The sequence below is a fragment of the Pezoporus flaviventris genome, unplaced genomic scaffold (assembly GCF_033815535.1).
Source record: "Pezoporus flaviventris isolate CSIRO_AGI_PZ_B2104156 unplaced genomic scaffold, CSIRO_AGI_Pfla_v1 ptg000025l, whole genome shotgun sequence".
NCBI classification, from domain to species: Eukaryota; Metazoa; Chordata; class Aves; order Psittaciformes; family Psittacidae; genus Pezoporus; species Pezoporus flaviventris.
Window position 1 is genome coordinate 7,534,526 of NW_026892573.1, and position 14,895 is coordinate 7,549,420.

General features: G+C 43.2%; 1 protein-coding gene across 2 annotated transcripts in view; it reads right to left on the bottom strand.

Annotated features, from left to right (window-relative positions):
• Positions 1 to 1,128: 1,128 nt before the first annotated feature.
• Positions 1,129 to 14,895, bottom strand: part of CAB39L (calcium binding protein 39 like) — a 46,880-nt gene continuing 33,113 nt past the window's right edge. For both annotated transcript variants that reach the window (XM_061457378.1, XM_061457377.1), the window contains 4 exons: positions 12,223 to 12,282; positions 10,640 to 10,705; positions 9,833 to 9,976; positions 1,129 to 2,607 (listed from right to left, as the gene is read on the bottom strand). In XM_061457378.1, the coding sequence (XP_061313362.1) occupies positions 2,428 to 2,607; positions 9,833 to 9,976; positions 10,640 to 10,705; positions 12,223 to 12,282 (450 nt within the window). In that variant the 3' untranslated portion in view covers positions 1,129 to 2,427. The remainder of the gene's footprint in view (positions 2,608 to 9,832; positions 9,977 to 10,639; positions 10,706 to 12,222; positions 12,283 to 14,895) is intronic.

Consider the following 14,895-nt stretch of genomic DNA (forward strand, 5'->3'; position numbering starts at 1 on the left):
GGCAGAACCACCATGATTGAATACACCAAAGGAAATTCAGAGTTCTGTCATTATTCCAAAGTTGCATTAGAAAAGACCTCATTTTCATATAATTATGGATGCATCCCCACCTGCTGTGAAGTATTATTATTGTACTTAATGTCATCTTTACCATTTCTTTTGCTTTTTCTTCTTGCAAAGAGCTAAGCAAGTTCAGCTTGGGGAAGACTCAATTACTTTGAGGTGTGCTGGCAATACCTAATGCAGGACTGGCTTCTTGCATGATAAGCTAGCTGCAAGGGGCCTGGCCCATGCCACTTTACTGTAAAACCACTCCTCTTTTATGCACACAGATCCCTTTTTCAGAAGCCCTCCTTGCCTCTTACTCCAGTGTGAGTCTGATGACTGCTCAACACTGGGAAAGGCTGCAGGAATGGAGCCTGTTGCTCTGTTCCCTGCTGGCCGCATCAAACACTGGGGTGTGGGCGTAACCTCCCTCCCCATATTACAGCCAGGTTTTGATGTCTTCAAGCGCTCTTCTGTGCCCAGACCACGCAGACAAGAGCAGCTCACAGTGCTGACCTCCCTCATAGATCCACTGGGCACCTCTGTATGGGTCACACTCACATTCTCAAGGGCAGGAATTCCCCAACAATACACCATTAGACATTTTTTCCAAGTGCGGGCTGGAAGCCTGATGTTCTCATGTGACTCCAGAGGCTGAGGCAATGGACACTTGTCTCTGCGTTAATCCAGCCCTGGAGACCAGCTCCACCCCAGGAGCTCAGAGCGCAGCCAAGCGCCCTTCACTTTCAGGCTCCAAATCCCAGAGGATCAGACTTAAATGACTACTCTGAGGTCTGTGACTCTGGAGATGGTCCTTTATCAACCCGCTGATAGTGAGCACTGCCCAGGGGGCTGGGAGAGGACCGCAGTTAGGCTAAGCTGGACTGCAGCCTGGGTTGCAGGCCCCCTGCCAGTCAGGGCTGCAGATGTGATGCTTGCAGAGTGCCGTAGCTCTGAAGGCAGTGCTCATCTCCCTCTCTCCATCTGCTGACACTGGTTGGCAAAGGAGAGAATGAATTTAGTACTGTGCAGTCTGGCTATCCAGAAAAGCAAGAGGAGAAAAAACAGAGACAGAAACGAAGGTGATCAGTAATCATGCTTTTAATAGCTTGTAAATATTATTATTCTTTTTAAATTCCAGGCAACTAGGATGTAAATTTGTTGTGTGTATCCAAGATCCCAAAAAAACAACATGAGTCAACAATCTGCTCCGTTTCATCCCTTTTCTAAAGCACATAAATTGATGTATCACTCACCGCAATACACAACAATGAAAAGGTCTTGTTCTGTTTTTACAGTTCAGGTCACCTTTTTATCTGAAGCATTAGCTAGAGGTTTAGCTCGATAACTGTCTCACAACGAATAGGAAAACTCGGAACTTAAGCTGTCCAGAAAAAGTCAAGAAATTTCCACTCTCTGCTCTCAAACTCCACTTCCTAATAAATCATCAGTGTAACATTTTCATTTCAAGATCCAAAAAAACTCTTCAGACACACCTGGGAAACACTGGACCACAGAACTTATTAAACTTAACTCACTAACAGTGCAACAGTTTCATCTTTTACAACTTCAACACAGAACCTGAATTCACATCAGCGTGAACAAGGACAGCAAACACCAGACTACAAGTGGCCTTTGGTGCTAAACAGCCTCCCTCACTGGTGCTCCACAACAGCACCGTGTACCTGGAGCTGCTCCCCATCAGACTGCCTGGGAGCTGAGAGGATAGCACAAGGCATGCAGGAAGGTTGGAGGCAGGCAGAAACAGCTCACCTGGCTGATGCCTTCCCCCATTCCTTGGCACTGAATAGAGAGCCTCTGATCTAAGGGAAAAGAAAACCTTAAAGATGAAAGAACACAAAAAAATAAAGCAAAAATGTGACCTTTACTGCTTCTTTACCTACCACTGTTTTGACTATAGAACCTGATCTAGAAGTGCAGCTAACTCCAGAGACAAACATACTCTTTCACAGTCTTGTGTGCGTGCAGCACTAGAACAAAGTCACAATTACAGGTGCAAAGGAGCAATGTTACAGTCCTCAGAAGACCTACGCTGTGCACTCACCAACAGCTTGAGTTTGCTGATAAAGTTAAGCAAAGAGGTTCATTCTTCTCTAGCACAAATGAAAACCCATCAAACCAGCTTCTATTACAGCAAGATTCTAAATTGACATAAATAATTATAGTCTCGATTAAAAAGAATATATTATTCTAGATTTTTGGTTTTTTAGTTTTCATGTAAAACCCCTACATCTAGGAACAAAGACAAAATAAAAAACAGGCACTTGCTGTGCCTTCTCAAGCACTATTGTGGCATTTAAGGGACACAGACGAAATTAACAAACAAGATTAATGCCTACAGTGGAAAATGAGAGGAGTTCTTCATGCCGTTGGCTTTTTCAAGTCTCGGATTTGCTTAATCAGGTAGTTCTTCTCATCGGTGAACTGTTCGTCATCTGTCCTCTCTTTCTGGAAGTTGCTCAGAAACTCAATTAGCTTAGGTTGGTTTTTCAACAGGATCTCCACAATAGGCTGCGTTTTGTTTGGACTGGCCACAAAAACCTAACACGAAAACAAAACCAGGCACAGTGAGACTCGGAGAGAGAGAGCAACATCAGTCACAACATCCCCGTCAGTTATGTCCTAACAAGTCAGCTGAGCGCTGGCAGGCAGATACTCTGCTGCTACACACCTTTTCCCAAGGCAGAGAGAGAGGAGTTACAAACATGTTGGTTCAACAGCACGCTGAAGCAAAGCTGTGCCTGTGTGTGGTATCGCTTCCCTTTAATTTTGCTCTTTGTTGATGAAAGCGTTTGATTGTAAACCCAGCTGCTGAGAGTGAGCCATCAATTCTCAGCCTCTTCCACATGCAAGACTTAAATACACAGAAATTAATTACCAGAACAGAAAAGCTTTGTGTCAGTACTGATATCATTTCCATACTAAACCAGGCCTAAAATTAGACTTGCCAGCTTTGTTTTGGTTTGGAAAAGTATGTCAGAGGCTCTGCTTCCCTCTGCCTAATCCATTCATGGGAGTGTGGAAATTTCCAGCAGCAGGAGCACCGTGGTGCACCAGGCACCTTCACTGCCCTCACTAAGCAGAGGAGGGTGGCAAGGCAGGGAGACACAGACACAGATACTCACCCGGTACAGCCAGCCCAGCACTGTGGGCTTACTGGTCTTCTCAAACAGTCGTGTTTTAGGGATAAACCTAGCCATGTTCTCATTTCTCCTCCACAAATGCCTAAAGCCACAGGGTTTCCCAGCTCTGAAGACAACTCCCTATGCCACAACACTGTTTCTTTAACATTTTCTCTGCCTTACGCACGACACCTGCTGACGACAGGAAACTTCAGGCCAGTTGTAAAGGCCAGCAGTGACAAGCTCTTCCCAGGGACCTCAGGAGGCTGCAGGGATGCAGGATTGGCAGCCGGGATGCAGGTCTGGCGGTGGGAACAGGCACAGCACAGCCCTGGCCACCCCAGGAGGGGCTCCTGTGTCTGTCTTGCACTGAGGTTTCCATGGCTGGACAACAAAACACCACCCCAGCGCTTGTGCAACAACATAAATAACTCCAGTTACTCTCTACTCAACAAGAAGAAATTAAGGATGGACAGGACTGGAAAACGTCCAGTTTCCCTCCATGCCTGTCCAAACCAGAATGAAAACAAGCATCTGCTGACAGTACACAGAATGGCATGTTGTCTGGCCGAGCATAGGCAGCACCACCGCCCGCCTGGCCCTGGAGCTGCTGGCTCCTGACCTACAGCTCTTCTGCAAGTTCCTCTATTTCTGTGGAGATTGTGCCCACATGAAAACCTGGGCCAGGTCCAGCTGTGCAGGGAGGAGCTGTGTTACATGATGAGGAACATGCACACACCATCCCTGGGAGCTGTGTTACAGCCACGTGCCCTCAGAAATAACACCCGCTACAGATAGGGACAGGATTCAGACTGGACCTATTGTTAAGCTTCATGCCCCCCGATTAGGGGATGTTATACAAATGGTTTGGAAAATGTCCCATGTGGGGAATGTGTGGAAAGAATGGGGCTGGGCACACATCAACAGTGCCACACTAAATACTTCTGCCCAGACTGGGCTGAAACATTTATTTTGTCTTATTCCATAAAGATGAGGTAATGCATCTACTCTTAAACCCTGGCATCCTGATGACACAGGAGCCTATGCTTTTGTCTCCTCTGGATTCCTCCTGCTCACATCACTCCTAGGAGTCCTTGCTTCAAGGTGCTTTTCGCTCTGCTCTGGGGAAGGAGCTGCAACCTCTGCCACACTGGGTGAATGCTCCTAGGCCCCAAGTCTTCTCCAGAGTTTCCCCTGTTCTAGTGGCCAGTCCATGGTATTTGACAGTACAGTATCTACCATTATCCACACTGTCTTTGCACAGGCCTCCACATCACCTTTCCTTGATTATCTGATTGCTAATCTCATGTGATTTCTTTTTATGCTTACTTGCCACTGAAAACTTCTCTAAAGTAGCACCAACAGCCCAAACTCCCAATGATCCCTTCAGAGAGCCACTTTAAAGTAACAGCTTTCCTGCATGACACTCCAAGCACTAAGTGTAGCATCTTACCAGGGACACATCTATCAGTGGGTCAGACAGCCAGTTCACAGCTCTCACTACACTTGATGGACTGTCAGTAGCTGATTGTTCTGTTGCTGCCTGCAGCATCCGAAAGCAATACCCCTCCTACGCAAATAACTTTGACATCCTGGTATTGATGCATTGGTTCCCCTTAGACTGGGGAATAAAAGGGGTCTGGGATGTAAATCACTGCTGAATGTTCTTTAAAGCTTTCCAGCCTGTGCCTTATCTAGGAAACCCAATTCTTGAAATTGTATGGGTACGAATGTTTGGCTTTGGCTGACACTGTGGTAGTTCACGCTGTCAGCTCAAGCAGCCCCATGTTGCAGCTCCTCATGTGCTGACCTACTGATGCACCACACTGATAGAGGCTGGGTACTTCCAGAATTCAGGCTGTGATAAGCCTCCCAGCTGTCTGGACAAACTTCCTTTGAGAAAAGCAGTATGTAAGCCTGCAGGCAGGGATGAGGAAAGTAACCATTACACATCTGCATAAAAGGTTTTAATTTGGAGTTCAGACAGTTTCCCCCTTGTGACCAGGAGGAAACCATCACCTACACTGGCAGGATCAACACCTTCAGAAACAGTCTGATTGCGATGCAAATGGAATCCTCTAAAGAAGGCCTGACCTTGAAGTTCTGAACATCTCCCTTCAATGAATATTAGACCTCCTTATAAGGACAGGTGGAGGCTGACTCTCAAAATGAAGAAATCATTCCTCTTGTAAAAGCTACCTGGTCTGCAAAGAGAACTGGAAAGGTCTAGTGGTAAACCTAGTAAATACCAGCATTTCACACAGGCCACTCAACTGGTATGACTATAGCAAAACTAAAGAACTTAGTTCAATACATCGTATCCTGTTTATCTTCCTGCTTTATTATTTATAATCTTCTTGCAAAACTGTCAAAACTGCCCATGCAAACAAAGATCATCTTGACTGCCAGTCTTGCTCAGGGTTGACAGGGACTCGTGAAGAGACAATGTTAAAGCACAAAAAAAATCCTGAAATGTTATTCAATACTTCAGTTAAGCAAACAAAATCAATTCTGCCAGTATCAACTCATCAGCTTCACAAAGCTCAGGAGCAGGACCACCATGAGACTTCACTTTTAAAAGAGCCTTCCTCATTCAGAACTCTCTATTGTCACAGAGGAGGAGATAAATCCCTGACAACAGAAATCATTATTAATGCTATCTGGGATATTTCTACTAAAATGAAGTTTAACTGAAGTTAAAACACTTCAGAGAATTTTGTTTCACCTATGGTTTTATTATGAAAGGTTGGATGTACCAGCGCATTTAATTCAGCTAGATGAGACAGAGACACAGTATAGAGTACTCATAATCCCAACTCTAAAAATAGCTGCTTCAGTACAGTTCCATCTTGTGAATATCTGAAAAAGGGCTAGAAGGAAAATCAACTCTGAAGCTTCAATAGTGGTCCAAAGTGGGACTGTTGCCCTCTTCTCTGTCATTGAGATGTCACTGTATTTCTTCAAACGTCAAAATCACTTGACTGCAGAATCCAACCTTGTTGCTGTACAACTAATAACCAGGCACCACCACCCTCTGGGATTATAGCAGAGGAGAAGTAATTACAGAGGTTGGATACCCTGGAGTGGGTATTTTAAGACTTACTTCTGGGGTCACACAGAGTCTTACTGTGTCAGGAAACTGCACACAAAAGTGCCTTATGGTTCATGTTACTTATAGCACAATGATTCACATAACACTTCTTGCCCTTTGAACTCTCCAGCTAAGAAACAGAGAGGACACATCCCACAAATGTGGTTCCAGCTTCCTACCAAGAGGGAACTGTCAGTATGGTTCAATTATGTGAGACCATTTGCAGAGCAAGCTGCAGGAGGTAGTTCTGTAATGGGCATAGAAGAGAATGGAAACACAAAACTAAGGTCACAAAACATAGTGTACCCATTCTATTTTTAGATCTTAATAAAATGTATCTTGCTAAATGTCTGCTTAAGAACAAGTAAATTGCATAATCCTAATTCACTGCTACAGGGTGTTTTCCTCAAAATAATCTAATTGTTTACGTGAAAGCCAAGAGAGCTTGTGACTAGCCTGTAGTTGTAAATGTGTAAGGTCAAGGGAACACCTGCACCACATTCACGTATGTCTGAAACATCTGGTCTCCCCTACAGGAGGCAAACTCAAAGCAGGCTTCAGTAAAAACTGTCACAAATCCACTGTAAGAACTGGAGAGCCCTTCCCAATATTTAGTCCTCAAAGTGTGCAAGCTCGAGACCTCTCCAATGAAATCAATGCAAACAAGAACTGGTGACTCTCAAAAGCCTACAGCTCTAGGTGATCCCAGTGGATAGTTTATGGAGGAGGAGGAAAGGGGTGAGATGTGTTAGCTTTTCCTGATGATTAAATACTGGCTAATCCTCATGCATACACTGTCTGGGACATCCAGCTTTACAAAGCAGCCATAGGCCTTTAGGATGGTGCTGCAAGGCATAAGCTCCATTTTGCTTAGGCAAAAAAAAACAGGAGCTGGAGCTAGGAGGAAGATCAAGCATCTCCTCAGTGGAGAACAGAAGGAGGCACTGCAAGTGGACACTGTCTTCAATTTCCCACTCAAAGCATCCTGGATAATTAAAATATCCTCAGAGCTTGAAGGAATAATGGCATTTCTAGCCATAAAATGTTCCTGCAAAATATTTCTGTGCTAGAGGTGCTCATCATTTTCATCTCTAGCTTACACTTTTGAATCTTTAATACTTGGAAATTGCCTCAGGGAGGTAAGAATCACATGCCTTTTTTGGAGGGGGTTCATCTGGGGCATGGGAGTGTTGGAATCTAGATGCTTACAGAACAAGCCCTTTTTCATTTCAACTTTGTCTAACTGGTGATACATCTAAATCAGGTAATTTAAACCCAAATCTTTTGGCAGCTCAGACAGAGCAACAAGTATCCACTTCTCAGCAGACCATTAATTTCAAATCTTTGAGGTCAGTCTACTGTAATTTCAACCAGCACCACACAGGTATTTTGCAAGCACAATTTTAAAAGGCAGGCATAGTTTAAAATTTATGAGATTAAAAGCTGAGGGCAAGATTCCTCCTCCAGTTACATTAGCACAGAGTTATTACAGCTGACAAGAGGACCGGTCTGAGAGACACTAACCCAGAAACAGGAGGCAGAGACACCACAAAGCAGGGCAGAGCCAGCCAAAATTGTTTCCCTTCATTCTCTTAAATATTTAAGGATTTCCTTCAGTAGTTCTCAAGGAGTTAGAATTCAATTTAAGAAGTGAAATTGGAGGAAAGCTGCCTTCTCTAACATGCTCTACAAAGCTAATTCACAACTGTTTTCCATAACATACCCTTTAACTACTCTGCCCACTGGAGAGAAGCTGAATGCTACATCCTGCTAACCCAGATCCTGAGGACCCCAAAGGGGAGCCCTGCTGCACCTCTAGAGTTACTCTAGTGTGCTGCTGGTAGTTATAAATGAGCAGTTTCCAGCTGATTGGATTCTGCTCTGAGTCTGCAATCTCCCCACAAGCACTATGCTTGTAACATAGCATGAGGAATGCCATGGCACTGCTTAAACGTTGCTGATGGGTAGCACATGGGAAAAACCCATGAAGGTTAGTATCCAGCCACAGTCTGGCCCTTTGAACTGAAGACACGCAACATTACCACCACACAATGTTCATTTTGCTGGGCATCCCAAGGCTTCAGCATTATGTCCACATGATAGCAATTTCAAGTGGTCAAGCAAGGCTGAGTCTACAATATCTCCACTCTAACTGGAAATGAGACGCAAATTACTGGAAAAGGATAGGAAAGGAGGAATGGGAAGGCAGAGTGGAAGCAACAGCAATGTGTGACATGGTTGCACACTGGAGTCCTTTCAAGTTATTCCAAATCCTTTCAAATGCCTCTTAAACTAAGCAATGTCAGCTGTTCCCAAGGCCCATCATTAATTCAGGAACAGCAACTCCTGGGTTTCATACATAAAAATCTGGCATTTATTCACAGAGTGGCTTTGAGAGTCCAATCCTCTGATCTCTTCCCTTCACAGGCATCTCAAAGGCTGCAAGTGTTTGGAGCTTGACTTCTCACTTATCTTGGAGCCACATACCTTCTGATAAGGAGTAGAAGTTACAGTAGTTCAGCTGACTATGGAGGAAGTCAGCAAGGGAACAGCTTACCAAGCTGCTTATTTCAGGAAGGGATTTTGGTTTTTTAATCCTCCTTGAAGCTTGTTTTCTTGGAAACTAAAAGCTTTTTGGAGAAGCTGCACATCATCTAAGCCTCCCCACTGAGGATCTGAAAGCTTTTCTCCAAATCAGAAATGGCAGAAGTACAAAACCCAACAAGTCACCCTGTATTTGTGGAGGGTGATGTAACCTTTTTCCAGTAGCGTGCCTTTTGGTGGGATCTGGTATCTTTCTTAACCATCTTGGGGAAGGATATCCTTATAGATTAATAGTCCTCTACTGAAAATCATTAACAACTCTGTTTATATAGTCTGAAATGAATGTGTTCATTCCAAATTAAAGGTAGTTTTGCATAACAATAATCCAACTCATCCTGTGTCTCAGAGCAGAGGACTTTTTTGATAGGAAAATGGTAAACTTTTCACTTATTTCACTTAAACATTAATCACCATAAAAAAAAGGACACTGTTTGGGTCTGGTAGTTGAGAGTGCATTAATGATCACTGCAAAAGTACGGAAGGATTAAACTGATTTCAAGCTCAGATTTACCAAATCTTTTTAATACCTTTAAAAGCAAACTGTGTTCCCACTGATGCCAGCACTGTTAGTCTTAATGAAGAGTTTTAAGACTTTGGCTTTTAATCTTTGCCCAGATAAAATGAGCTAAGAATTTGGGGAAGCTACCCTGGACACTACCTAGAAGCTGTGTATTTTGTTACCTGTAGCATCCACCTCATTGTTACTTGACTGACCACCCTTAGCCCAAACCAAAATGATGCTACTTTGATCTCACTTGAAGGAAGGCAAACAAAAATCAGAGGCTGAGTGATAAAAAGGCTTCCAATGAAGACATTCTCAAATGCTGGAAGTTACTGTAAACCCCAACCTTTGCCTTAATTTTCTCTGGGCTCTCTCTTGCCCACCTTGAAAGACATTTTTATGAGGAAAAGGGAAAGTCTGCCACTTCTGCAGCTCATACTAGCTCACCTTAAACACGTGGAATGCTTCAAACTGAATGTTGGGGCTTTTATCTCGCAGCAAGTTCATCATCAGCTTCAGATTTTCTGGTTTGCTGATGTATTTTGTCATGATGGCGAAATTGTGTCGGTCCAGAATCAATTCACCCAGCAACTATAGACACAATTAAAAACAGAACAGTTTTTTAGGTTTAACACTTTATTTTTGAATGCAAAGAATTTTAATGCTTGCCTAGGAGGTTTCAATGTCACTACCTTTAAGAAAAAGTAACTAAACTTGTTACCATGGAGTGAGTTACTTTATGCCCAGTAATGTTCATCTTCTAAATACTACAGAGAGGGATCCCACATATCAACTGGTGTAAGAGGAGCTGGTGAGAGCCAGCTAGGACAGAAGCAAGCGCAGTGCAGCTGTCCCACAAAGACACCCTCACTTCATTCAAAAGTTACATTAACACGCCTATCTGATCCCATCTGCAGGTCACGTCAGACGTGGTTGCTGTAGCAGCAAGCAGCACCAGACAAACAGAGACTATCACATTACTCTCAAGTTCATTTTAACCTACGTTCTAAACCAAAGTGCAGATTTGAGGTCAGAGGAGAAACGACAGTGTTTATTCCATAGAAATGGCCCAACGCTTCACCAGAGATCCAGGAAAGAAAAGACACAGTGAGCTCTTGTGTATTGTAAGAAGAGCACTTGAGCACTTATCTCTTCTTTTGTTAGAGACTACATGGCTGCTCCATTGCCATACATGCATCCTGCATAACATGGAGTTCAAACTTAGAAGGAAAGTGCTGAGAAACTTGACTTTACCTTTAGAGATTGTCTCTTTGTTACGTAATTCTCAGAATGAAGGAGTTTTTCATAATCCTCAAAGATCTAGAATAACAAGAAAACACAAAATGCATCTGATTCATGTCCAACCTCTCTCCTGCTCCTTCCCACCCCAGAGCAGCAGCAGAGGTCGCAGTAGTGCCGCCATCTAACACATGACTGCCATGCCAGGCCCAGCTCTCGTGGCCTTTTTGTCTTGGCTGGTTATCATGAAGTGAATTAATGCTCAGGAACACTCCTCTTCCAAATACCACAGAGGGGGATACCGCATATGGACTGGATGTAAAAGGAGCTGGCGTGAGCCAACTAGGACAGAAGTAAGTCAGTGCCTGTACAGCCTTCTCTTACAGGAGGGTGAATGCTGTCAGGACATGTGGGTCCAGCACATAATGTCTGCTCATGCTGCACTCATGACTTGCTCTGTGAACTCAAAACAGGTGATGGTGCAGCTCATACTGGCATATGCCAAAAGCTCCTTTGGTGAGGTGCCACTGATTAAAATTGCTTGCCCAATGAGGGTCACCAGGAGCTGAGCACAGGCTGGCTTTGCAGGACTGGGACAAGGCAATCTTGTGGTCCAGAAAACTGAGAGAGAAGTCTACAATATGTTCAAACCATCTACCAAACAACCAAAAAAACCCCAACACTGCTGTCCAAGATCATCTAATAAATATGCTCCCTTCCACAATTTATATTTAGAAAGTTCAACATTAAATAAATGCAGAATGGGGACTGTTCCAATGCAGTGCTTCAGTATTAAGAGGAAAGATTGGCAGAGACACTAATTTTGCTCCAGTTAAGCTGCATTTGTGACTCAGCAATAATAAGCCTGATCTTTGTTTAAACTTTTTGGTAACCAAAATGAAAGAGATAGTCTTGGCTCTTTCACTTTGGCAATGAAATAAAGAATAACTCGGGTAACATGAGAGTATAACCCACAGTGTAGTTGCATGATCCATATCAGTCCAGTTTTGCTTGATTCCAATGGAATTTTTCTGACCTACATTTGGTTCAAAACTGAGGCAAAAAAAAATCAAAGTAAAAAACAGCAGCTAACCAAGGGGCTAAGTGCCTTAGGATGGCAAGAGGCACAGTCACCTCAGTCCCCCACTTAGGTACCTGTCATTTCCAGTAATGCTAAAACTTCTTCCAGTAACTCTTTCCCTGTGTCCCAAAGTATTGTAAATAACACCAGTACGGCCCTCCCAGTGCTGGAATATCACAAAACTGTTTAAAAACATTTTATTTTTTTTTCTCCCATGATCTATTTACATACAAAGTTTACAGTTCCATTTACATATGAGGAGATATGAAGCATGCAGAGAGAAATGAACCTTGCTTTTAAACTGCAAGTTCTCCTGAAACCTTGCGGCATGTCCCCAGGTGTGGGCAGAGGGGGATATTTCAAATGCCTTGTGAGGATTCTGCTTTAGTAAAAACAGTGTTTAGTTCTGCAGCCCTATGTGACTATTTTACCTGAAGAATGAACCCCCCTGCTACTGAAGGGGCACTTTTTCCAGCTAAGCATGAACAGAAAAAATTCTTGTAGCCTTTGTACTTACTGCATCATAATTTTGTTCCAGAAATTCAGCTACCAACAATTTGTGTCGTGTCAACAGGTCCTGGGGAAGAACAGAGAAAGGTTACCTGAGCGAGCGTGCTCATTTAATTGTTCCTTGAGTCTCCAATCCGTGTTAGCATCTTTTTACTAGATCCCCTTTTAGAAGATATTTACAATATGATTTCTATAGTCAGAAAGCATTTAAAACTAATACTGCATTGTGTGTCTAGTAGGATTTTAAGGAGAACTCAGTTAATGCTAACAGAATCAATATAAGACTGTTCTAACACTCTTTCTTTATATTCCTTTTTCTTTCCACTTTTTCTTAGGGTCATTGCTCATTGAGCACAATACTTACAATAAATTGCGGTAGGGGAAAGGAAGAAAGTATGGAGACACCTCTTATGGAGGGACCAGCTATGGTCCCAAAGCCAAAAGTGATATGGCTATGCTATCCCATAGCCAGAAATTACGCTAAGCTGAATCAACTGCTATTGCTCATCTCCAAGAATACAAGGAAGATTTAAATTCAACTACTGTATAAATACATTTATTTATTTAAAGCCTAAAAACTGGGCGCCAATATAAGCTAGCCATCCAGGCTCTCCCTCCCCAGAAAAGCTTCTCAGGGAAGTGGGATGAATCCTATTTGCAGCTCTTTTTCTGCCCAAGGTGGGCTTCCTGATACAAGCAGTAGCATATTAGACATCTGGATTGGATGCCTCCCATGCTAAAAGGCCAACTAATTCAAATTTAAATTAAAGCAGCCTTCCCCACAGAATGGGAATGCTGGTGCTCAGTGACAGAGATGCAAGTGTTCAGCTACAGAAGAAATCAAGCCTCTTTACTGGATGAATAGCTAAAAATGAAGTGGCCAGTTTGTGGCATTTAATTTTTATCTTATTGCCTCTTTCAAAACATAACATTGATCACAATAAATGCCTGATGAAGTCCATTCAAGTCACTGTTTTTCTGGTGGATCAGTTTCTGCTATCTTTTTATCAGTTTTCCTTGGTTTCCCTACCCAGAGACTGAAGCTGATGAGTAGCTGAAGCAGATGCACAGACACATCCTCTACAGCATCACAAATAAAAAAAAAATCCTTTACATACTAGTCCTTTAATTTATTTTTGCCATCAATCGTAAGAGGAAAGTAGAGTGCTATAAAAGCCAGTATGCTTTTTTAATACATTCCTTTATGCAGCAGGACTGCAGTGACAGCAGTTTAAAAGGCTGAGTGCAACATAGATGATTCATGAGCATCTACGCAGGGCACTTTGGAGGCAAGTACAACAGTTTTCAATAGGGGGCACAAATGGAATATAATCCAAAATGAGTTTTTCATAGAAAATCAGGAGAAAGCGTGGAGCAGCAGCATTCTATCAGCTCTCTTTGCAACTGCTGCTTGTACCCTCCACAGCTAACTATATCTCTAAACACAAGCTGAATTCCTCTGCATTTTTAACAGCTCTTTTTCCTCTCTGCAGCACACCTGGCTGAATTTAATTAAGAAGTACATCTCCAGATCATCAAAAAATCCAGTATGTCCCTACTATAAATATCCTCAGACTTTAAAGCACATTTAATTAAGCTCTCCTCTGGTGCATAGAGTATCCATGGCTTTCAGCTCTGAACCAGACACCCCGGTAGCAACACTACCACAGGGGCACAACACAACACAGAGGCAACAGAACTGAAAACATGAGCTCAGTAATCCAGCAGGAGAGCAATCACAGAATCATAGAATGGTCTGGGGTGGAAGGGACCTTAAAGCTCATCCAGTTCGAAACCCCCTGCCATGGGCAGGGATACCTTCCACTGGACCTGGTTGCTCCAAGCCCCATCCAACCTGGCCTTGAACACTGCCAGGGAATGGGGCAGCCACAGCTTCTGTGGGTAACTATAGCACTTGTTTTTACAGTATTAGAAATGAAGTAGCCCCATATTTGACAATTCAATCACTTGTACATCACTTCTTGCTGCTCCAGCTATTCAGAGTAACAGACAAATAGGAGGTGAGCTGAGAGCTGGTTTATTTCCAGAACTGACCGTGTATCAGGTGCTAAAGGGCAGGTTTCTTTAAAAAAGGGCAGTTTATAGCTTTTCCTCAAGCATTTTAAAAAGTGATCTCTGACCCATGTCTGAGGATGAACTGCCCTCACACTCCTCTCTTTCCAGTACACGTGAGGATGTAGAATCCTATTTTTAAATCCTGCTAAAAATACACTGGGTTCACAGGGGACAGAAGTTAGTTCTGCAGCTGGAGATCTATGTACGACATCAATCCCTCTCTTTTGCAGGGAGGGTTGCAGCAGTGTATGGTCCTTGCTGCAGTTTAAATGACCCTTGTCCCAGTCCTGCCTCCTGGTTGGGATGATGACTGTCAATCACCGCCAACACACACTACTGTCCTGCTTAAAGCAGGACCTGGGGGAAGGATGCAAATCTTTTCTGTCAGGCTGGGAACAAAGTGCAGGGGCACTTTTTCTGACCACAGACAAAACACTTTCCAAGCATAGGGTAAAATGCCAGAGACAGAAGATTTAATCCCAGTTATGTTGCATTTTTATACAGCCCTGCACTGCATTTTTACCTGTTTCCATGCTCCTTCCATTTTCATCACATTTATGAACACCACAACAGCACAACTCAAAATAACTGAAAGATGCTGCTA